The sequence below is a fragment of the Melospiza georgiana genome, chromosome Z, assembly GCF_028018845.1.
Source record: "Melospiza georgiana isolate bMelGeo1 chromosome Z, bMelGeo1.pri, whole genome shotgun sequence".
NCBI lineage: Eukaryota > Metazoa > Chordata > Aves > Passeriformes > Passerellidae > Melospiza > Melospiza georgiana.
In genome coordinates, this window is record NC_080465.1 from 67933501 (window position 1) to 67959434 (window position 25934).

The 25934-nt window shown below is 33.5% G+C and overlaps 1 protein-coding gene across 8 annotated transcripts in view; it reads left to right on the forward strand.

Moving 5' to 3' along the window:
* MEF2C (myocyte enhancer factor 2C) overlaps positions 1-25934 on the forward strand; it is a 121039-nt gene that overhangs the window by 36057 nt on the left and 59048 nt on the right. For 7 of the 8 annotated variants that reach the window (XM_058044598.1, XM_058044596.1, XM_058044600.1 and 4 more), the window contains 2 exons: positions 7811-8008; positions 20311-20514. In XM_058044598.1, the coding sequence (XP_057900581.1) occupies positions 7955-8008; positions 20311-20514 (258 nt within the window). In that variant the 5' untranslated portion in view covers positions 7811-7954. The remainder of the gene's footprint in view (positions 1-7810; positions 8009-20310; positions 20515-25934) is intronic. The other variant, XM_058044595.1, reaches the window with a different exon arrangement.

Here is a 25934-nt window from a genome sequence, read left to right on the forward strand (position 1 = left end):
TCCTAATTCTCAGCTTAGTCTTTGAACCAGTTACAGTCCTCAGTCATTCATTTCCTTGGTAATTTAAAGACACTTTGGGTTCTTATTACAATTTGTTCCATTTATCTATGCCACAAAAATACTGTTTCTAAAAGATTTTTCTTTTCTCTAAAAACTTCCTGAAATGATTCATTTGCAAGTGTGTAAGACATTCCTTTTCAAAATACGATTATGAGGTTTCTGCAATCCAAGCCTTTGTTCCTCTTCACACAGATGAAATGGTTGTGCAAAACAAACCTGGAATAGCAGAACTCAGTTATGTTGTTAAACTATAGATGCACATGATTACAGTGAGAAAAAGGAGTATTCTTCTGGAGGATTTCAGAGAATTCTTTGAGTGAGAAGAGGATTCTGGGTCAGGGTGTATAAGATTTCTCTGGAGCTTGTTGGATGAAGACAAAGGAGACAGAGCTTGTGTAGATCTTGACAATTCCATCCATTTTATCCAAAATTTAATTGTCATCTCCATACATTTCACCTATTGCTTCTAGACTCATCATTGACTGTAGGTTAGACAAACGCTGTCTAAGTGCATGTACCAAGCTTCGCAGTATTCAGCAAATTATAAGCGGAAAGTAATAAAATTCTGTTATGAAATAATCCTTTTTAGAATTAATCCATAGTTTCTTCAATAGAGGAAATCTCAGATTGCCCATCACTGATGCTGGCATCACTAAGCACCTGTACCCAAGTTCAGACTATGGTTTGATATTGTATATTTTTTTCCAATAATACCAAGGTATTATTGGAATAATCCCTGATTTTTAAAAGCTAATTTGGAGATCTAAATTCCACAGACTCCCTCACATGCAAACATTACTAACAAATCTGTACATCTAGATCTAACCACAGTCAGAGATTGCTTTCAGGTGATGCAATAACTTAACACTAGAGATGTTACATTTTCCTGTAATAAGCCAACACTCTCCAAAGTCCTTTGTGTTTAAGACTGCTCCCAAACTGTAGCACTGGTATTTTACCTTGTGTATAATATGTCTTTCAATGCAAGCAGACCCAAACCAGAGTAGCTCCATGACCTTTTCAACTCACAAGGTGCTAAATCTTACCCTGCTTTCTCTTCTTTAGCGCAGTAAATGACAGACTGAATTTGTAAAACACCTTTCATTACATTCTTTGTGCATCTAGTAACTATTATGCAATGCAATCAAATTATTAGCTCAAAACTGTCAAGACTCCTAGTTGAATTTCTAGTGGTCCAATTTCCCCACTCCATTTTCAGTCAGGTTCCCATTCCTAGCCACAGTCTCCATTTCAGACCAACTAGGTAATTCAGATTTCAATCCTTTATTTTTTCCCCCTTTTACTGCTAGTGTGTCCAATTGAATAAACTGTTATGCTTGACACCTTATGGATCTTATTCCCTATATGTTGGCCAGACTGCCATTATATCTGTCTAGGAGATAAAGGTACATCAGGGACTTACCATAAACATATAAACCTTTTCTTCAGACTATTTACTTTAAGATTTTTTCGTTTGGGTGATGGGTACACCTGGAAATAGCACCAAATAATTAGTGTAGTTTTAAAATTGACTCTTCACAGGTATATATTTTATACTAACATTTCACTTAATTGTTTTCCTTAAAATCTAAGTAGTGTCTGCTATATTTGCCTTAGAAATCCAATACTCCTCTTCATTTTAGCCATCTTCAGAAATGTTGTAAAATAGCCGGGTCTTCCTTTCTTCCTCAAACATAGCAGGCACGTATCTACTGGAGTCCAGGCAGCTAGTTTTCATCTGGTGGTTGCCTCTTGTGGTCCACTGCTGCAAGGAATGGCTCATCCTCTGCAGCAAATTTCACGATCACATGGAAGTATTTTGATCTTTTGTCATGGTTCTTTATCAGCATGACCAGGTTTGGTGCAGCATGCATGCAACATTCATAAAATCTTCTACCTCTGCATTGGATGGATGTCTGTCAGCACATATTGTGAAAGACAAGGTGAAGTCACTCTTTTTCTTTCATACAGGCATAGATTGGCTTAAATAGAGAGGCAGCTACAGACAAAATATTCTGTGTCTGGATATCTCAGTCTCTTGACAAGCAGGGTGTGTGCTACAGTGAAATACACTAGTTGTTAGGAAGTTGTTAGGAATCTTCTCTGCTATTTTGGCAGTGATGTTTAGTTTGCCCCAAAAAACTTTTCAGGGGAACTTTGCAAAACAAGAAACTCTTCCACCCGTGATGCACAAGTTCTGGCTCTGTGAGATGACTTGGTACTGTATTTGAGTTATAAGCTACATAGGCCACAATTGTGTGAAGCATTCTTACAGTGTGTCTTCAGAAGTGCTTAATTCCAAATTTTAAAAAATAAATCACATTGCAAAATATTCTCATGGCTGTTCCAAGGCATAGAAAATTTGGAAGTTATTGGCTTAATCAGAAAATACTGATTAAGCCAGTAACTTACCTGCAAGGAAGGAAATTTCTGCAATTCAATGCTATATTGTCATTATACTAGGAGTATGTTGAAATATAAGCAAGCAAATAAAGTACAGCTCTAGAAGTTCAGATTTAAAATATACACATTTTACTATCCTCTATGCAAAAGCAAACAAATAAATGGACCATCAGTAGAAGTAATCTTATGAGTCCAGCAGATGATTTCAAAAGCAGTAGAAAAAATATTGAAATATGAATTCAAACCAAATAATTTAAGTTTTTTCTTAAAATTCTAAATAGCAATTTACATATTGGGAATGGTTTTATCATTTGCAACTTTATGAACATTTTGCTTATTGTATAAGTCAGAAGTCAGGTTAAATAACTGATAATATAATAAGCCTTGGTAGTTACAGATTAGAAATATTTTCTTTATTTATAAAGATTTTTTGGTTTGGTGTACCATCTCTCTAGTAGTCTCTAGTACTTCATCTATTATAATTTTTCTGTTATGACTTGAATGTTTGTTTTATATTTCCTGAGAGTTAAATTTAGTCGATTAAAATTAACTCCCTTTCAACCTTTTTGTATGGCAGCCTGGCCTTAAGATCAAAACACCAAAGTGTAGGTTATGTTTAATTTCTAGATCAGAATGTTGTGGACAGATGTTTGAAAGCTTTAGATGACTCCAGTTCATTTTTACATGGCTTTCTGCCTGGAGAAACATACTGTAGATCGTACTGTTGCTGCTTTACTGATATATTGCCATGGTGATGACATACGTAATTTTATCACAACCTTCTGTCAATGGCCCAAACTCTGTCCTTTGTTATGATCATGCAAGCAAACCACCATATAAATGTGAAAAACCACTTCTATCTTTAATGTCAGCTGATATCAGTCAGATAACATGATAGATAATTATTTTCACACTTCTCTGCATTTCTTTAAACATACCCAACTCAAAGTGACAGTGAATGATGTCTTCAATTGCTGCAGTATGCCCAGCTGTTTCTGCATTGTGTAGCTGTCTTTGTAGGTGTGTAGAACATGGGATTTTACAGAAACCATTTGAATGACCGTTTTATCTTAGTATGTGTCCCTCATTGTCAATGTTCATGGTTACATTTTGCAGTTAAGTTTTCATCCGAAAAGTAGATGATGTGTTCCTACTCACTATATTCAAATTTTTAGACACAGATTCAAGCGTGTTTGAGAAAACAGGTTTGCATAAAAAGATTTCATAGACCTTTTAAGTTACTTTTCTATATCAAGATAAGAATGGTAAGGGAAAGGGAACAGCACTTTTTTCTTTAATTCCTTATACAGTATAATAAATAAAAAATTATTTTGTTCTTCAGTTTTAACCTGATTATTCAACTCAGAATGTAGGCTGCTTAATGGAACAAGGACATCATTATGACAAGTTAGTTACTTTTGTAAAGCAACCATGAAAATGTTATAAACTCTAGCACATTTTAACTTGCTTTTTCTCTGGCTGCCTTCTTTCTTTTGTTTATAAATAAAATCTTTTTACTGTCTTGTTTTGATACTGCTTATTTCTCCTGGTGTAACTGCTCAAAGAATTCTCTGTCTCGGGTGTTGCAGCAGAGCAAATTCAGACTGTTTTGCTCGGAGAAGGAAGTGGACAGTTTTGGTTCCCATTTTGTGCTTCTGGAACAGTTTAGGGAAGGAAGCACCTTTACACCTTTTATTGTTCGTGGTTGCTGACATAATATCCTTCCCTGACTGCTCTGTGCGTGCTTCCTGCCATTCTGTCAGGATTCTTCTGTGTTGCAGAGAAGGGATAGCGGGCGTGCATGTGTGTCTATGTGTGTGCATATGTCTGTGTGTCAGTGTTCAAAAGAGAGACAGTACTGGTCAAGCAATTTGCTACATTTTTCCTTTTCCCTTCTTGAGGGTCAGATCAATCTTCTGTCAGCTACCACTGCCTTTTGCCAAATCATATAATGAATAGAAGACCGCCAAAAATAAAGTTCCTCTTTTTTAAAGCAGTCTAGTTTGTTTTAGGTTTGATTTTTTTTTCTTTAACTACTCAGCTTTGCAAAAAAATGCAGAAAATTACAACAAAAAAACATTTAACTCCATGTTTCTTTAAATGTAATTTGTTTGCACATGATTATATTATTAAGCTGGAAGTTTTATGTGGAGCTATTTCAACAAAGCTCCTTTTTAATTTCATTTGGATAGTTGAGGCCTGCGATACTATTTCATTTTTGTAGTATATTCAACTTTTCTAGTCAATGCGCTTTATTAGTGTTAGTAAAATAACAATTTACCAGTTAACAGGGACTTTAAATACTTACTTATTACTGTAATAATCAACTTTAAATGCTTAATTCTGCAATCCTTGGTTCTGCAAGAACTTTCAAAAAGTATTGAGAGCACTGATGAAGTCCTAAGCAGCCATGGGGATTTGTTGTTCTCCAGAGTTCTTTACATTCTGTTTGAATTAGAAATTACAAGCTTTGCAGGTTATAGCCCTTGCATGAGATGTCTTGATTTGCTTATCTGAATGTCATTAATTGGGAATCAGTCCTATGATCTTTTTTATGTTAATACTAATGAAATATATAGAACTGTGAGTTAACACATAGTAAGAATAGCACTTGAAAGACAATGTGTTGATAGGTGTGTGTGGTGGGGGGGGCAGTTCTAACAGGAAATTAATTTAATAGAAAAATTGAAAAGCTTTTCTTTAAAATTGGACTAGCAATTGGACAAAGCAAAAGGCAAACTAGGACATATAGGAAGAAAGATTTTTTTTTAATCCAAGAAAACCTAACTCACTGCCTGTTGAAGCAAAATTATGTTTCCTTGCAAATTATATGTTTCATACAGATGACCTAATTATAGGTTTTATACAAAATTCTGCTTATCAAGTCTTGCACCAATTACTTGAAAATAAATTTGTGTAGATCACAGGAATTTTAAGGTTCTGAGTTTAAACTGTCTGTAAAAGCTGTTGTTGTTTGAAGACTGGTCTTAATGTAGAACTGATAAGTGTGTGGGAGGGACTCAACATACTGCTCTTCTGCTGTGATTTTTATCCTTCCTGACAGAGTTTTCTCCATATTAAGTGACTTTTTTCCAAACGCACTAAGCATCTTGATCTGCAGAGCAGCTCATCTTCACTAACCAGCCACAACTGCTCTAATCTGCCCAGCCTGACCTTCCACACTGCAGTGAATAGCTGAGGCAGACAGTGCTGTAAACCAACAGCGCCACTGGCCTCAGCTGAATGAAAGAAAAGGAAGTTATTCCATGTGCCCCTGCTGTGGATTAGAGTATGGGTTTGCTTCTGCAGAGAAAGACAGTTAGACTCTTTGAGTCCCGCATGTGCATGGGAAACACCATTCTAATTTGTGCTTTGGGTTGGAGGTAAGACTATAGGAAAAACAGGAAAGAAACCCAAACCAAGGAAATGTAAAACTGTTTCTAAAAATAGATGGGGTTTGTTTGTCAACACTGAAAATCAGATAAGACTGCCTAGCTTTGTTTGGAAAAGAAGCTTTTAAAAATACATTTACAAAATAAGTTTATTTTAAATTTTTTGCCTTCTTTTTTGTTGTTGCTGCAAATATGATCAACAACCTTTGTATCTATTTAAGCAGTGAGTAGCTATTGTTTTCAAATATAAATATAAATATAAAATAAATATTAATATATAATATATAATAATATAAAATATTAAAAGCGGCTAAGAATTTTTGCAGTCTATATTTTCTTATAGTTGCAACATGAATTATTCCACGTTCTGTGTTCTGCATTATGGTAATAATATACAAATATGCCCAGAAAATAATATCAAAAAGACATTAATATATAGAAATATAATAAGTACTGTATTTGAAGATTTGTTTTGCCCAACAGATTCATTACACCATAGTGGCTAGCTAGAAAACTCAGACTAACTGCTTATTTGTTAATTTATTTTCTTAAGAGTTCTAAAACACTTGAACAACCTAAAGTTTAATGTATGCTATGTAAGAAAATCAAAAGAGAATTGAAGATCAAAAGGAGTGTGATCTAACTTTTCTAGCTCAGTAGCTTTGAATCAGAGCCAAATAATGAATTAAATGACCAGGATATCAGCTTAGTGTTATGCATTATTTTGTGACAATTTATCAAGTTAGCTGAGATACTATAAGTTTAGAATAAATGATGAAATGCCAGGTTCTGTTTTAAAATTACAATTATTTAAATTCCAAGACAATATTTTTACTGGACTTCAAAAGAACATTTAAATTCATATTGTTCAGATTTCTTTTTCCTGTTCTGTGTTTCAAAAACCTTTGTGCTGTTTGCTTAAAACATATAAAAATATACTAATATGGTAAACTAAGATTATAAAGCAGAAAAAGTTGTGTTTTTTACCTTACACAAGACAAAATAATTTTTTTATTTTTAACTATTTCCATGGACTCTTTTATTATTAAAATAAAAGTATTTTATTTTTAAAATATTTTGGATATTACATAAATTAATTATGTGGTCTATAACATTTTGTGAAATATGTTTCCTGCATTGTGTATTTTTATATACTGTACATTTCTCTCCTTAGGTCTGTGACAGAGCCAGTATTGTAAAACTCATGCATTACTACAACAGTGAAAATATTTTTCAAAACATTCTTTATCTGCCTCTATTGTTCTGTTTTTATAAGAAAACATGTGTTTGCAGATTAGAAGTCCTTTGCAGAACATTTTAGAATTTACACTGAAATGACAGAAAAGAGCACTAGTATTTTTTTTCACTTATTATAATATATGAAATTATATTCAGTAATCTTCAGTAATATTTTCACTAATTTATATTCTTAAAGAATAAAGCTAGGAACTTTGGATTCAAGGTAGCTGGCAACTCTTATATATCAAGTAACACTTAAATAAATGTCCATTTTATTTGCATAATGAGGGAAATTATCACCTCTGCTGTCAAAGTACAAAATTGTTTTCCCTTCAGAAATAAATTAGCTGCCCTGTTTAGCATACATAGATACAGAATAGTTTATTAACTCTCTGATTTAGGTAATTTTTCATATTAGAGCTGTGAGTGATATTTAAAATTAGAGACATTAATTCCATTAAAATTTTCACTACTTGTACTTCAATATTTTTCTTTATTTCTTGATATATTTGTATTTGGTGTTTTCTTTCATAGAAATAAGCCTTTGAATATTGTTTTTTTTCTTCTGTGCATTACTTGTTTTATAGGGGCAGTAAATTTTAGTTCAAATTTACTTGTACACTAAATTATAATGAGGATGTTTGGCCAGCTCTATGTAATAAATTTCTTCTGGTTATCAATTTCAGGGTAACATTTGATTTCCTTTCTGTGTTTAGCAGGAACAGATGCAGAGGACTGTGAACTGAGTGGTGCAAGTGCTGAAGAAGGAGGTTTGTTTTGAGGAAACAGGAAAGAGGAATAAAAGAGAAGGGAAAAATACGTAATTTTAAGGAAGAAGGAGAGAAAAAAAAACGGGGACTATGGGGAGAAAAAAGATTCAGATTACAAGGATTATGGATGAACGTAACAGACAGGTGAGTTGAAAAAATACATGACTTAAGCATCATATTATATTTATAGGGTAACTTATTATTAAAGGCGATTAAAAAGTTGATCAGTCTGTGTACGTATGCATATACCAACATATACATATACACAATGTATGTTAGACTATCAAACAAAAATACTTTTGTAAGCAGCCGGAAACCTCACACACAGTGTTTTCAAGTTCAGTAACATGCACAGTTAGGAAGTTATTGCTTGAGGACTTTATTCTATAAAGACTGCTGTGTGTGCTCTACTTGCTTTGAGTTCAGTCTGGAATATACATGGTTAAGCGCACCTGTGAGTTGCTACAGGACACAGGCTTTTAGTACTATATTTTCTGAACTCTGTTCAATATGAGTGATTATAATATGAGCACTTTCATTTAAGTTCAGACATCCCAGTTCTTGAAGGTGAAGGTGCTCCTTCACATTTGCAGCGTCTTTATTTTTACTTCCTTCATATAAAAAAGATACTACTTCATAAAAAAGTTTCCTCTTTTCCTGTCTGAATTTTAAGAAGAATTTGCGTAGCCTAACACATTCTAAAACCCACATACAATATTACTAGCATGTTGTAGTCATAAAACCAAGTGACCAGGACTATTTAGCTAAGGCTAAATAGATCCAATAGGACAGATTAACTAATTTTTAACTCTGCTTTAAATAAAATGGTTAGTGAGCTATCACATAGTATCAACACTATCTCTGCTAGTTGAAATATGATCATTTAGGAATTAGGAAATTTTCTTCCCTGTGGTCACAAATATAAAATTCAGTAACTGATATTTTCAAATAATATTGGTGAAAATTTCTGCTGTTTACATTTGATATAAATGAATGGATGTGGATGTTATGTTGAATCTGGAGATCCACAACTGTGATAATCTCTCCAAATAATTAATTAATACTCTATTTAATGTTCTTCCTATCCCTGGCTGCAATTTTGGAATAATCTTCAGTAGCTGATTTTTAGGAACTTGATACTGAGTTACTATTAATATAGTAGTACTACTAATTTGATCTATAAATTTCTTCATATCTTTAGGGATTTTTTTAAGAATCTGTTAGTCATGGAGGATTTTATAAAGCCTTAAAAAACTCAGTCTAAGCATAACAACAAATAATAGTCCTTAAAAGAATGTTTAAAAATTGTAGTGTTAGTAGTAACTTGTGATCTCTATGGCAGAAAATCACGTGTAACAGCAAAATGTTCCTTATGATGGATGCATTTAGTGTTTTCCCTAAAAGTTGCGTGTTTTGGTAAGACAGGCTAAAAAGCGATAATTCTAGCAATGTATAAATGTAATCCTATTTATTTTAATTGTCTTATAGCATGGAGTTAAAATGGGATGTTAACTATTGAATTGAATTTATTATAAATATTAAGTCAGTAGTTGTTTGAAACTTGCCTATGCTATAATGACTTCTTTTTGAAGGGAACCTGAATTATTTTGTAGATGATACCACAAAATTTTGCTATTCACAACATTAGTTCATACAACAGTTTCAATCTCAACTTGCTTGCTCAAATATAGTATTTACAGAGATTTTAGCCCCACTTCTGTAAAAAAAAAAACCACTTTTAAAAGGTTAAATATACTTTTTAAAAAAGGAGACAGCTAGTCTTGAAATTATTCACAGTAGAGCTTCAAGAATTACAGAATCAGTTTTGGAACTAATAATTAGAATAAAACTGTAACACTAGAATACTAACAACTGTAATGTTAGTGCAGGAAGCGTTTGTTTCACCAGCATTTCTTAGACTCATAGAATCACAGAATGGTTTGGATTGGAAGAAACCTATTTCCAACTCCACTGCCATAAGCAGAGACTCCTTCCAAAAGATCAGGTTGCTCAAAGCCTGACCTCATACACTTCCAAGGAACAGGGCAGCCATAGTTTCTGTTGTCAGCCTGTATGTGTGCTTCACCACCCCCACAGTGAAAAATTTTTTCCTAATGTGTAATCTAAACCATCTAGACCTACTCTCTGTCGGCTTGAATACATTCCCCCCTGTCCTGTCACTCCACGCCCTTGTGAAAAGTCCCTCTCCCTCTTTCTTGTAGACTCCCTTCAGGTACGGGAAGGCTGTAGTTTAGTTCCAGTCTTCTCTTTCCTGTCTGAACAATCCCAATTCAATATTTGCTAATGTGTCTTAGCCACTGTGAGGCTGGAGGTAGATTTACATTATTTTACTTTCCATATTGTAAAATTGTCTTGATTCTGCTTCTTATTTCTACTAATATATTAATAATTTTTTAAAAATTTCTACTGACTTTATCTTGCATTTAGTGCCCTGATTTAAAGCTCAATGAACCAAATGAAAAGATTTTCATCATTTCATTGGACTATGGTATTAGGCTTTTTAATTTTAATAATATATATGTGATTAAATACAACTGGATTTTTAATAATAGCTGATTGTTTTAACCATTTATATGAGATGTACTCTTTCACAAACCTCACTGGTTCTTAAAATATTGCTGCTTTAGCATAGCAATATTAATGTATTGCTGCTTTAGCATCACAGCATCAGTTTGTTTCCTAACTTGCACATTTCCAGTAATCTTAAAATATGAACTTGGTTCTATTCCTATTTTGTCTTCTTATTTGATTGCATAAATATATTTTAAAAAAAAAGATTAAAATGTTGCACCAGACAAAAATGGTTAAAATTTATGGATTAGTGAAGCTAAGATACCAGCTCAAGCACAGTTCCACAAAGCCTATTTGTAGCTTCATTTACAGATGGAGATATTTTCTTTCTCCCTCACCAAAAAGCATTTGCAAGAACGGCATCAAGTGGCTTGGCTAGAAGCTGCCTAATTGTTTGTTGCTTACATTCAAACACAGCATGGTTTCACAATACAAGGTATGTTATATATGGTATACCTGGATGGTGCATCCTCAGCTGTTCTCAAGCACATAAATCCTCTGCAGTACGGCACATGCTGGTAAAAATACGTGGAGCATGTATCAAATGAGGAGCTATAGCAGTAGTTTTATTATTCTGTCTCCTCTCCTAGTGCAAAGGTGAATCTATTTGGAAATTAGAATATTTGTAAAATGGTTCAAGTTGATACAAGGTCCAGGGAGCAAAATTCTTGTCCTTGATTTTCCACTCAGTTTCCCAGCCTCTTTTATGTCAGCCATTGAATGATGTACTTTTTCTCTGTGTGAAAAAGCAGTTTTCTTCCACACTACTATCTGCTATAGTAGAAGACTCCCCTACTCTTCAAAGTGCTTGTATGAGTGGATTGGGAAGGACAAAAATAGAGTTAATCTCCCTTCAAGAGAATTTCTTCTGAGCAAATCTATTTGGTTGGATTTTGTGCACTTTATTGACTGTACTGGTAATAAAAGTAATTTCAAACTACCCAGAGTCATATTTGTGGCTGCAAATATCACAGACATGCACAATTTTAGGATACAAAACTATTCCGGAAACTATTTTAAGCTTTGACTTTTTGGGATAAATTAAAGGGAAAGTGCTTCAATTAAGTCATCAGAGGCCCAGTCCTTTTACCCTGGCCTGCTTAAGAGTTCTCATGTTATTGAATGACTAGTGAGTGCAGAATCCAGGATTTTAACTGGCAGAAACCATTAATTTAATGATGTTTCTTGTGGGCTGCAAGTTGGCTATATTTTTCTAGTCCTCATTGATACTTTATGGCAACAAAGATGGCACGAATGTTTGATGCTATAAATGATCATGGACTTTCTTTGGTTGGGAAGGTTCCAGACCTGAAAAATTCCCTTTCACTGTTTTTTGACACATGTAGAAGGAAAATGAATAATTGCCAGGTCTAGATTAAATATTTATTTCTTTTGTGGGATTTGGTTACTACCATAGCATTAAATGAAAATTGAGACTCTCAAGTGAATCCTGTTATAATTAGTCAATGTGACCAAATATTTTCTTTTTATTCCAGTGATAATTCATGGATAATATGGTCTTTATAAATTTATATCAGGAATGAATCCCTGGTAATATTGTTCAGGCTCAACAAGGTTGTGGGTTGTGCTAGCTTTGTCAACAGACCAATCAAATAGACTGTGACTGCTTACACAGTAGTTCCACCATCGACAGAATCAATAGCATTTCGGCAAATAGCCAAAAATGTTAGCTTTGACATCTGATGCCAGAAGTTCCTGACTGCTACAAGTTCTTTCTGCAGAAATTTCAATTCAGCAGATTGGAGAAGAATTCTGGTAACACTTCTGGGATGGTTAAAAACAGAAAAAGAGGGAGATCACTTGGGAAAATGTGTGAACCTTATTTTCCTGTTTTCTTAATTGAAAGAAAGTATTTATCTACCTTTGCTATGGTCAAGATATGAAGGAAAAATTGTATTCCTCTGTCACAGAAAAGTCCTTGTGTTTTTTCTGGGTTTTGTATAAATGTGAAATATTTTGTTAGTTTATAATGATAGCCTTTTGCGGTCTGCTTCAGATGAGGACCATCTGAAATTTTTTGCAGCCATCCAGATAGAGCTGTCCAGGCCTAAAATACATAGGTCTAATGACATAACTGATATTGTCTTACTGTTATACAAGGTCTCTCACAAAATATTTCATTAAATCTATGGTCTGTAAGCTAAATCCAGAGGTATATTGACCCAGGAGTGGGGGTGTATTGACCCAGTGATTTTCTGGTGTCAGATCTGGAACACAGTCTTGCATTTAATCCCCATTTTTTGTCTAATTAATATTAGGACCTATGAAGCCTTACATGGTAATTTTTTGTGTCTTTGATTTTCTTGCTCATTAGTTTTGCAATTTTTCCTGCTTCTGAATAGCGACAATTACAACTGAGGTTTTCATATTTAATGATTCTGCTCAGCATTAATTTCTTTCTATTTGCAATGAGCAGCTGGGGCCTTAACTTTTGTTAAATACTATAGTAAGTCTAGAATTCAATATTAAGGTGTTTGACATTGAGATAACCTTTTTAAAGCTTCATGTCTGTGTAAATCTGTAGCATATAACAATAACATATACTTCTGTTTAAATTTTTCATGCCAAGACTTTTTACCATTCTCTAATTTCAGAATATCTGTAAAGCTATAAACTGAGCATTATTGAGCTATCAGCTCAATAGAGAGCAAATCAAATCAGGTATTAAAGGAAAGTTTTGGGGCACGGGAAGAATATCCTGGAAGGAAGTGATCATATGCAGGAAGACATAGATTTGTTCTACTGCCTTTGATACCTAATGCTGCTAGTTTCAAAAATAATTTCAACCTCATGTATCTATTTTTGTCTGTGTTTCAGCTCTATTTAAAAAGAAAGGTTTAGAGACTGTTGTCTGAATCAGAAGTTTCCCTGTTGAAAGAGCTAAGAACCTTGAATATTAATGCAAACATGAGCACAAGATAAAAAACATTTTCTCCACCTATTTACTTATATTTTTATTATTCCTTCATGGAGCATCTTCATTTTTTCCTAGACATAACATTTCACAAGCTGTCTCCAGGGAAATTTTTTCACATGAAAACATAACTGCTTGACAATGCATCTAAGCATAATTTTTTGTTCAATTAATCTTTGTCTTAAAAATCACACATTTTATCTTTTACATATTTTTATTAATTGCTTATATTAAATTTAACACAGATATATACTTGAAATATAGCATTAAAACTAGACAGTGACCCTGGTTTTTCAGAGGTAAAGTCACGTTTCTGCAAGAAAAGAGTTGCACTCCCAAGTTTTCAAGACTCCTAATTTGTGGTGATATGTGCAACTCAGGCAACATTTTTTATGTTATTCCAGACTACCTGAGAAGTAAAATTTTAACAGAGCTACTGAAATGAACCATGGATTTCTAGAATGCAATATTTTGAGGTTAAATGTACTTGTATTACAAATTGATGGTCTGAGCATAATTTGGAGTGAATCATCCTAAGGTAAATATTTAGGTCAAATTACTTTTAATTTGAAGTGTGAGCAAGAAGCCTAAGTAAAGAGAGTGCAGTACATCTGCCAACACAGCAGAGCGGAAAAATAGTGCAGACACAGGCAGAGTCTTGCTGTCTTGCAAGGAATGGTTTAGAAAGCCCTGGGGGAGAAAGAGCTAGAGGTGGGAAGCAGAACTGAAGCCATTGTGGAGAGGAAGAAGTTACACTCTTCCTGTTATGACAGGAAATGCAGACAAATGTGCTTCCTGACCATTTGCTCACCAGGGAATGAAATACTCTTTGACCTTTACCTTATGAACATTTTAGCAGCACAGAACTCATAAACATGTTTTTTACTATAAACATATGTTTGTATCTGCCATAACTGGTGATACCATACAAAAAAAAAAAGTCAGCTTTTGTGTATATTGTGTCAGCTACTGTGTATTTCAGATTGTTTTTTTGCCTAATATTTGTACATATCTGTAGGTCTGTCTATAAAGGACATAATCATATCTCTGTATTTAACAAAAGGAGGTGAAGCATCAAAGATTAGCCTTTATTTTTCTTTCATTCCTGTTTGATCTTAGATCTCAATTTATAAATTAAAATAAGAAGCATATTGATACTGGCTGACCTCCTGATTTTTGAGGTTGCTGTATCATCTTTAATTAAGATATCTTTCAATTTTATCCCTCCTTTCTTTGTTTACACAGAAAAAATTTACAAGATTGACCCTCATGACTTGGGTTTGGGCAGACTGAATAGTATCACTGCTTTAAGTATGTGATCTGGTATTTATGCACAAAGATTCTAAAAATGTGGTGTAACATACAAAGCCTTCTTTTTTTATATGGGTTAATCATGAACATTTTATTTGTTATGGCTATAATTTTAGAGCATCCTCTTGGAATTCCTCTTTATCTGGACTATTCATCAAGTCATAGCATAATATGCTTGGGGCTTTCTGGGACAATAGCCCATTTACCAGCATAAATCAAGGCTGTCTCATCCCTGTAAGTTTTGCTGGAGGGTTGTAAGAATACGGAAGCAGTCTGCTGAAAGTCTTTTATTTAATGTGGTATGCCCAACTATTGCATAAAGGAAGGTTTGTGTAGATCAAATTCTGCACTAGTGCTGTTCACCACTCCCATTAGAGAGTTATTTTAAATATTGTTTCAGCCAGACCTCTTCATATGACAAGCGGTTCTGAAAAAGAATCAGAGGAAAATAAGAGGAAAAATGGAAGAGAGGATATGACCACAGTTTTTGCCTCTCCAGTAGTTATTTGATGTTTCAACAGGATAGGCTTGTGTGCTTGGCAGTGACATTTTAGTGAAGAGCCCCTCTAATTACATATGGCCAACTTGGCCTTATGTTTGAAGTTGGATAGACTGCTCACGTAGTATCTCCTATTTATCACATACATCATATCTACTGTGCTTGCTCTAGTCCCTGTGTCAGAAATTTAGACATTCCGGATGAAATAAGGACAAACAACTGACATTTATTTTTGACAACATGGTGCCATTGTCAGATACTTCTTGCATCAGTGATCCCTCTTCTTCACCTGTTTAATGGCTGGAAATATACTCTCTCATTTTCCTATGTCAGCAGCTATATATCTGTATAGTCAGATTAGGAAGAAGTAAGAAGAGCACTGATATTCTGACACTGGCTGGACTGAATCACTTGAAGCATCATGGTACCACTACTTTGGAAACATAGTGTTAGCACATATATTGTGATTGCTAGTGACACATATGGAGTGATGTTATGGGTCAGCCTGTCATAGTTTGTGAAATTTCAGAAAAAATTATTCAAAGAATCCAAATTAAAACTAAAACTAAACTGAACTAAACTAATTCCAAACCAGCTCCCATCAAAAGAAAGGCACGATCATCACGTGGCAAAAAACATAGATCATGTATTCTTAAGGTTGTGTTCATTAAATGAGAATATTTATGGATGCTTCTGTTTCTTCACTGGTATATTAAAATGTATAAGAATTATAAAATTGTTGTTAGAAATTTACTTAAAGACTATTTCCAGTGGCTAGCATCCCAATTTACAAACCCACATAGCTAAATTAAAATTTAGGCGGTTGAAAGAATTTGTAATTGTAACCAAGTGACAGTATCTTCTAATTTATATAGTTTAAGTAAGTTTAATTTAATAATGATTAAACAAGAAAGTCTTCTCTGCACCAAATGGCCCTCTAAATTGGGCATATCATTGTGTGGCATGCACACTCGAATTCAGACTCTCTGCAGCTTCACTTGCAGATATAGACTAAGCTATTTACAAGCTGTTTTCAGGGAACTGAAGAGTCAGAGTTGTAGTTGAAAATCACCCTTTTAACAATTCTCTTTATGCAATACCTTTCTTTTAGCACATATCGCCGTTAGTTAGAACTTCAACCAAAATATATTAAAAGCTCACCTTGATTTATATCAAGGAAATTGAAAGTTTACTTCACTGTAAGTATTTTATAATCAAGTAATGTCTTGATTACCCCACACCATACAAAATCATAAGCATTAATGCTTATTCATACACAAAAATGCTTCAGACTTTAGTAACCTATCTTCTTGATACCACCATTCTTATTAAGAGAACATTTAAAATAAATAAATAAAAATTAAATAAGTAGAATAACTATAGTTTTAAGACAAACATAAAAGACTAGTGGGTTTTCAGTTAATACAAAGGAATAGAATTTGGTTATTTTTGGTAGGATGCAGAAATAATTTTGGTGATCTCCACACCCTGCTCTTTTTGAAATATATATAAAACAATGCATTCAAGCATCTCATACAAGTATTTAGAAACTGTATCATTGTCAAAACCCTCATGTTTTATATGCTTAAAAAGGTTTTAAAGACCATTGAATATTTGCCTCCTATCTGTTCCACTTCCATTCCACTTTAATTTTTCATTATTTTCACCCTATCATTATAAAATATTCTGTCCCAAAAGGATCTCCTAAACTACTTATCATTCTCCTAAAAAGAAGTAGGTTTCTTACCTGAAAAACCTGCAAATTAGCAGTGATTTAGATAGTGGGGATAATGAGGCATATGTTCACTAATATTGTCAGGAAATAACATGTAGTGATTTGATTCTTGATGCTGAAAAAATTAAATGTTATAGAGATATTGAAGAGTATACACTTTTTGGAGGCATCTTTTTTGAAATATGTTGATGAATTTTCTCACTATGTGTTTTCCTTCAGTGTCAATAGCATTGTTTATGTCAAATGACAAAGTGACATTGTCAGTTGTTACATGACACTACCAAGACTTTGAACACAAATTATAAGACTATGTCAACACATGTATTTTTTTGTGATGCAGCTACAGTTTGTGTTCATGACAATACGACTGTCTTGTTAATTATCAGCCCTAAGTCAAATCAAGTATAATCAGAGATTTTTCAGTGAAGATTCCACACTCCCTTCCAACTAGACAAATGAGAAGTATTAAATATGCTATTTTTACCTCACAACAAAACCTTTTCTTTACTAGAATGTTGTCGGCTACCTTAGAGAATATTTATTAGGTGGTGTTTAATTTTTTGGTGTGGACAAGAATGGTTCACATAGCAAATGATGAACAAATCAAACAAATAAAGTTAAATAATAAAAATTCAGTTTATTTATATTGCTCACAAAAGTATTTTACCATATGGCATATTCATATTTGTTATGTAGCCACACAGAAGAATGCATGCAAAAAGCTAATTTTGTTTTTTAAATGGCTTTAAGAGTATTAGTAATTTTTTGTGAAGTCACTGACATGACATTTCACTATAGATTTGAAAAGTTCTCTATTATAAACTTTTATAAAAGCATAATAAATTTACATCTATGTATATGAATTATGTAAAGATAAACCACTGTGAATTACATATTCAAAAATTAAAATTTCAAATCGCAAGTAGTGAAACAGTAGTAGACACAATTGCCTTTAATTAATTAATTATCAGTTACAGAAGGCTTTATCTGATCAATGTAGAAAATATTAGGAAGATAATAGAGGAAGATCAAGAAATTAAAACCATATTCAAATTCATTTTATCTTTAAAGAAAGATAAAATGAAGATCTAGATTATTCATTGTTCTGGTTTGTGGGTTTTTTTCACTGTCCATAAAATATAACTCTGACCAGTATCACTTTGGTGATAAGTATCATGAATTAAGTATCTCCTGTGCAGCACAGGCAGATGGTTTTTCTAAATATTAAGGCATTTTACCTAACAGTGAACACAAACACTGGCTTTAGGGATATTTTTGTACTGGGGTGGACTTGAATTAAAAGCTTGCTAAATGCAAAGACACTCCACCTACAGCACTGTGGTCAAAAAGTTGACTCAAAAGCATGTTAGACACAAAAAAATATGTTGAATTAGTTGATTTTATTTTCTGTATCACTAATTATTTCTAAAACAAGCTTTTATATATATACATAAATATATATGTTTCTACCTTTCAAGCATTTCATTGCATTTTGGTGTAATCAGAGAAACCATTAAAGGAGTATTTTGAAGACAACATCATCATCATCACTATCATCATCATCATCATCATCATCATCATTATTATTATTATTAATTAGAATTTGAGTGAAGTTTTGTTATCTATCTCATTATTCATTCCAAATATCAAAAGCCATGATAAACAAATGCAGAAAGAATTATAAGTTATGCATACTTGAGACTAGTGCTCTAGAAAGTGGTTTTCTTTTAAAGCTTGAATAATAACAATCCATCTTTTTTGTGTTTAATAACAATCCATCTTTTCTTAACAGTATGTTGACAGAAGTTAAAATTATTGAAATTAAATAAAAGGAATAACATTTGGAGTGCATTTGGGAGAATAAGTATGGACACAAAGCCTCGTCTTTCTGAGAGAATCTAACAAATAGGGATTAGCAATACTTAAAAAGTTACATTTTCCTTGGCCTGATATGTTGGGATTTTACGGTAGTCTGAGGCTGCGCTTAGCATTAACTTGTGACAAGTGTGTCAAGAAGTGTGACAAGTTAAAACACTACCCATCTCAGAGAGACAAATCTTCTTGCCACAGCATCAATGTGCAGAGGTGCCACTGTTTATGGGTGTATAAGGGATGGTAGCAACAAATGTAGAATCAGGCGGACCAATAAACTTGGTTGTGTGCCTGTTCTTGACATACCAAGTACCTTGACCATGAGTTAAATTCAGTTGATTATAGGCTTAGCAAAACCATTTTTGTCCTAAAAATTTCTGACAATGAAAGATATGTAACAGAAATTGCACAGAGGAAGGAACAGAGGAGAAAAATTCAACCATACAATTAGCTTAAACAGCTCGTAGTAGTTTCGTATTTCAAGTCACATGTCTAACTGGAACTTGTAACCTAGTGCAGAAAAGGAGATAAAAAATTGTTTGATGTGCAGGTCTTTCATAGTCAAAACAATCCCTGTGGAAAATTAAGGTTTTGAAGAGAGTAATTATAATTTTCATACTGCCTGGATTTTGCGTTATGTAGGGGCATTTGCTGGCCTACTGAGAACTTGCAAACAAATCCCTATTTCTTTCCTATATAGTATGACCCTTTGTACTAAAAATTCCAGTTCATATTCCTAAGCATATGGCTTGAAATGAAATAAAATATCTTATGTGTGTGTTCAGAAAACACTTTGTTTCAAAGGCTGCTGACCAGATATTTTCTTCTTTCATGCTTTATAATTCTCTTTTCTCATGAGCGCCATTTTTCACACTAGATATTTCTTCACAAGTATCATGAGTGTGTTTTTTATATATATACATATCTATATATGTACATGTATATATATGAGCAACGTATCTCTTTTGGAATATGTATATGTACATGAGCATGTATATGTATATGTACATAAGCAGTGTATCTCTTTTGGAATACTTAAATAATTATGAAATAATTTCTTTGCTTCAAAGCTAGCAGGTGTTGAAATCAAAGTCAATTGGAAAAATCAGAATTGACTGCACTTGTTCAAGGTATTTACAGCTGCTCATCTAAGGTGCATTTTGGAAATATTGATGAGAAAGATGTATGCATCTAAAGGATATCTGAATTTAAAAGTTAAAGTTGCAGTATCAACACTTCATAGCACCAGTAAATGAAAATAGTCCTTACCTGTATCTCAGATTTAGTGCAATGATAATTAGGTATTTCTCCCTTGTGTAATACATGCAACACACACACATACATATTCTATTTTGGAACTCTTTTATGTTCATTGATTTGTTTTCTGAGCATGTTCAATTCAAAGACAAAGCACTCAGACATTATAGCTCCAAAAAAAAGGAGAAAGACTACAGAGAGCAACTTGTGGTTTTCTCATGGACGTTTTTTGCTTTTCTTTCCAGGTGACTTTTACAAAGAGGAAATTTGGGTTAATGAAGAAGGCTTATGAGCTTAGTGTTCTGTGTGACTGCGAGATTGCTCTAATAATCTTCAACAGCACCAACAAACTGTTCCAGTATGCCAGCACTGATATGGACAAAGTGTTGCTGAAATATACGGAGTATAATGAGCCACATGAGAGCCGAACAAATTCAGATATTGTTGAGGTAAGAGTTTGTGTTTTGCTCTGAGATGGAGGTGCTCCAAGTAGGTTGTGTCTTCAAGTGACATAGCAGCAGGAGAACAGAGCAAGACAGTGGTGTATATGCTTGAGCACTGGAGGTGACAAAGACAAAGCTGCAGGAAATCCACATCTTTTGCGAGCCTTTTATCCTTCTGAGTCTTGCAGAAACTTCTGCAAAGGGATTTCTGGCTCCCTGTTTTCCAGGTTTCTGTGCTGCTTTGTCACTTTGTTGCACTAATCCTCTCCATGCCTTGACAACTACCTACCAGCTGAATCTCTTGCTTGTCTCCTAGTCTCTTCCAGGGACAGACTCTCCAGAAGACTTTGCATACTTTGTCTCCACAATCAAAAAGTTATAATATTGTCTGTCCAGGAGGAATTAAGAATACATTGTAAAAGATGTGGAAGAAGATTTAGAGGCATTTGTTGGTGGAATATGACTGCTTTTCTTAGCTTTTTGATTGTTTACCGAGGGTGTCTAATAAAATACAAAAGAAAAGTTAATTTACAGTCTGCACAGTAAAAATATATCAGCTACTCACACAGAATATTGTTACCATCATACAATAGTGACAGTATCAATGCAATAGTGTCAGAATGTTAGAAACTCTGTTTAATTTTTTTACAATTATAAGGAACAATTTTTATTTACAGTTACTGAAATTATTAATTTAAATTTAAAATTTTAAAATTTAAGTTTCTAATATTCATAGAAAAGTCAGTGTATGTTGCAATCACATTTGGATTCAAGCTATGCAAAATACATAAAGCCTTCAATGATTTGTTATTATAAAAAAAGCACTCGTATCTTAGACAGACATCTAAAAAATGGGTTATATGGCCTATACAACTTCTGTTTTTAAAGCACATGACTGATCTAATGTTATCAATTAAAAACATAATAGAAGAATGATGACCTGTCCTAAGGGTCAGTGAAAATTCAATCCTGAATATGTTGATGTATATGCTTAGTTTACTCCAGATCTTTATAAAGTAAGTTTCAGATTTTTGAATGATCTGGATTTTGTCTGAAATACAACTTTCATACTTTTGGAATCTTCACCAGGGTTAGTCATGTGTTTGAGACTAGAATGTAAGTTAGTGAGTTATTTATACATAAAATATTTAAAAGGATAAAAGGTTCTGCATAATTAAGATTATTAAACTTGTTACAGAGTCACAGTCACACCACCTTAGATGGGCATAGACTACACACAGGAATATATGTCCCTTCTCTGTCTCTCCTTATGTCAGTATCTAGGAAGTTACTGTTTTGCTTCACTCCTTATCTCCCTCACATTCTGCCCCCCATTAGAAGAGGTTCTGACAGCAGAAAAACATTATATGAGTTAAGACTAGGAAGAAAGTGCATAATTTCTTCTTCCTCTCCATAATTTCTTTCCCTCTCTTACTTCAGATCCTTTGTATATACATGAAGCCTTTCTTGCCCTCCAGATTTCGGAAGTCCAAAAGAATTCAAATTCTATGCCCAAAATTAAGTCCTCTCCTCTTTTAGTGGCAAAAGGCCAGGAAATTCTTAGCAGAAGAGTTTCCTGTGATATCTTTTCTTCTTCCTACAGGCTTTTGTGTGGAAATAGGTAGAAATTCACTTAGGGATTTATTGCTTGCTTTACAATGAATGAATACTTTTATCACAAGGACTATGGTTATCCAAGGATCATGAATGAAAACTTAAAATTTCAAATAATGTTGAAATTTTCAGAAAGATAATGCACTGCGCCAGCAAAATCCCTTTCTGCATAAACAGCAGGCCAATTTGGATAGGTTCATCAGCAGTTTTGCATGCAGACGTGTAATTTTCTGGCTATACCCAAAGTTTGGTGGGCAAGCCTTTTCACTTTTCTAAAAGGAACAACATAAAAATGGACAATTGAAATAAATGTTACTTAAACTGAACAATAGACATGAAATGCCAGATGAAGTGAATGCTCTATCAGCTCTGAATTTGACTTTCTGCTACATTTTTCCAGTTCTGCCTATAACATAAAATACCAGTACTGATATGGTGTTATATCAGTACTAGTAGAGTTTGAGAATCCCAGGAGTCCTTCTGCAACATGTAGGTTTTGAACAGGAATTCCATATTGTCATGCCTTAAATGGATAATGAACAGCACACTTACAAGTACAGTAGAGGATAGAGCTTTGATATATGGCTTGACTCATAGTGTAGTTTGGGTTTATTTTCAGGTACAGGATATAAATCTGCCACACAATTAAGAATTTTAATTGATCAGTTAAACTGATCAATTACACATTGCACATATTTTCATGTTAGGGGTCCATCTTCTTTTCCATTTCAGACAGCTAGATTTCACAGGTAAAAGTTTTTAGCCTTGTCTTCTAGAGCAATCAACAGCAGCCAAGAAGAAGACAACACTATTAAATCTGAGCATTTTCAACTAAATGTCTATTCAATAACTGTATTTCAGCAGAAGACAAGGGCATTGCTGTTCTTATAGATTTCTGCACAGCATTCAAGAGAGAAATCTTTTTTAGGCAGACCAATGAAAATTTGATATACAACTGTCAACCATATAAAGGTCTTCAATTTGGTATCCAATTTCTGTTCACATTCAGCATAATATTGACTATTTAGTCACTTTTAAGTGGTGGTAGAACTGTTTTATCGTCATTAAAATGAGGTGTAAGTTCTGTTTACTATCTACATTCGAAGGAAATTAAAAGAGCAGCTCTCTAATATGTAGTTCATTACTTTTAACTAAAACCACTGCTATTCAAATACAAAAATGATATAATTTTTCATGCAGATCTAGCTAAAGCTGTTAATTTTATTAAGCAAATGTTTTCAATATAATGACTGAGATTAATTACATTTATCATTTATGAAAAAGTAAGTCTTCGGGCCATAACTTATTACTTAAAGTAACATCTACAGAAGAAAACATGATCATATATCTAACAAACATTGCACTGTTTTTTAACAGAAAATTGGTTCCACCCAACTTAGAGATAGATGATATCAATAAATCTGTCTTGATAAAAAAATGGAATGCTAGTAGTTAGAGAATTGTAAAGGCCAGTTACTTCTGTTGTTTGAAGTTTTCTGGTTTAATGATTTAAAATAGCTCTTATTTTCTTTACAAACGTAGAAATTTTATTTACATGCAATAAATATAACTGAGATGATGTCTCCAGTTGTTTCATCAAAATGAAGTTGATTAACATGCTATTTAATATATCTGAGTTTTTCAGGTCACAAAAATTGTCTACCAGGTGAATGTGTTTCAGTAAAGATCCAGTAAATATACCTACACCATACAAGGGCAAATAAAGGTCAATATGTACTCATGAAGGAGAAAATATATGCATTTTACACTCACATTTATTCCTTTCAAGCAACAGTGACAATTATTGTGCTTGGAGATATGCATTAATTCTGGGAAACAAACAAACAAAACAAAAAAAGGCAACAAAACAAAATCAACTAAACAAAAAAGGTACATTCTGAAACTTCTATTTAGCATTAACTGGATTCTTAAATTTGAAGCCAATCTGTCCTCACCCACCAAACTGTTCATACTACAGTAATTCATTCAATTTTCCTTCAGTTAAAAAGTGAGATTATTTGCTGGATTTAGTAATTATTTTGAGGAATAGCAGAAAGTCTGGTGAGTTCATTCAATGCAGAGGAGAAATAAAACATTTCATCTTTATGCCAACCTCCTAGTGTGTATGTAAATTCCAACAATAATATATCCAGCATAATTGTATATGCCTATGCAATAACTTACTTTTGGCAATAAGGAAATAGGAAAGAAAAAAATGACAGCATTTTACAACAGTCAAGTGCATGCATTATGTATGCTTTGGATTTATTAGAAATTAGGCCAGATCCTTTCCTTGTTTCTATAAAACAGAAGTAGGTGTACTTATTTTATTTACTTATTTCAGTGATATCCCACTGCCACACTGCTGTGATTAACAAGAATCCAGTTCTGTAACACTGTAAGCTCAGTACATGGGAGCTCAGGAAAGACCTCAGCCTTAGATGGAAGGGGAGAGATTTCAGAGTAGGAATATGGGGAAATGTTTTGCTTCAAATATAATTAAATTCTAACTATGCTATAGAAATCTGTTGTGATTCTTTGTCTAAGCCATCAAGCCATTGCTGATTTAAGGTGGAACTTCTTGCCTATTTTCTATCTCATTGTCCCTTTTTCCTTCTCATTTCTTTCATGTCAAAGCATCAGCTACTGTTTTAGCTTTAGAAGACTTCTAGTGAGTTTTCATTGACTCTTGATTTTGCTTCAGTTTCTAGTATACTAAGTTTAATACAATGAGCCTTGCTCTGTGTGCACATAAAACATTCCTCCACAAATTATTCACTACTTTATCTTTTAGCTCTTTTTAAACCCCCAATCCATTAATTTATTTGACCCTGCTGCTTTTATTGTCTACCTTTCTCCACCTGACTTCTCTTCATCTGCTGATTCAGTGGTCACTACCTTTAGTTCAAGTTCCCTTGCTAAATCAGCTCTTTGAAATTCACCCCTATCTTCTATTTTCAGGCACACATGCATCCATCTCATCAGTTCCCCTTTACCATACCACTGATCAGTAGTAGAGGAAAAAGCAAACCACAGACTTCATTCATCTTTGATTTTGCTGAGGTTCTATGTCATGAATGCTAATCATCCACCAAATATCTTCATTTTGCAAATTAAATTAAAACCTCCATTACCTTACAAAAAATTCTTCTACCAGCTCAGTGTTTTCTGAAATATCTCTTATTACCTATTTTTCGATCTTTCTATTTCTGGTACATGTCTTCAATTTCTCCTTTATTTCTCTCTCTCTCTCTCTTTCTCTCTTTCTCTCTCTTTCTCTCTAATTTTCTTTTAATCAAGTGTTAGAAGGATTTCATGGTCCTCAACATGGATTTTTACATATAGGAAGATATCAGCTCCTGCAATATACTGGCATGTCTTTCTGCTTCAATAAAACCTTAACTTTATCTGGCTTTTCATCTAGACATTGTCTTACTCTGTTAGGGACTGATTTTCCTTTATACTTAGTGGTCCTCCATCCTCTTTTGCCTCCTCTTTCTCATGGAAATTAGGTAAGTTTGCAAAACTTGGATTGGGTGAACTCTTGCTTTTAGTGATAGTGAAAACTTCATCAAGAATTAATCTGAAGTATTCTAAGGAGTAAATTATTTTAGGGATATTGTGATGGGGTTGCAGGTTTCCCAGGGAAAAACAAAACAAAAGAAACAAAGATAAGTAGTTCTAATTTGCAATAATATGTCAAATTTTTAATTTATACATTTTAGATTCTTTTCCATGGATTATGAGCATCTAGAATTGTCCTTTTAACTTGTTTTGCACAGATGTTCATTCTCTAGCAACTATTGGTGAAT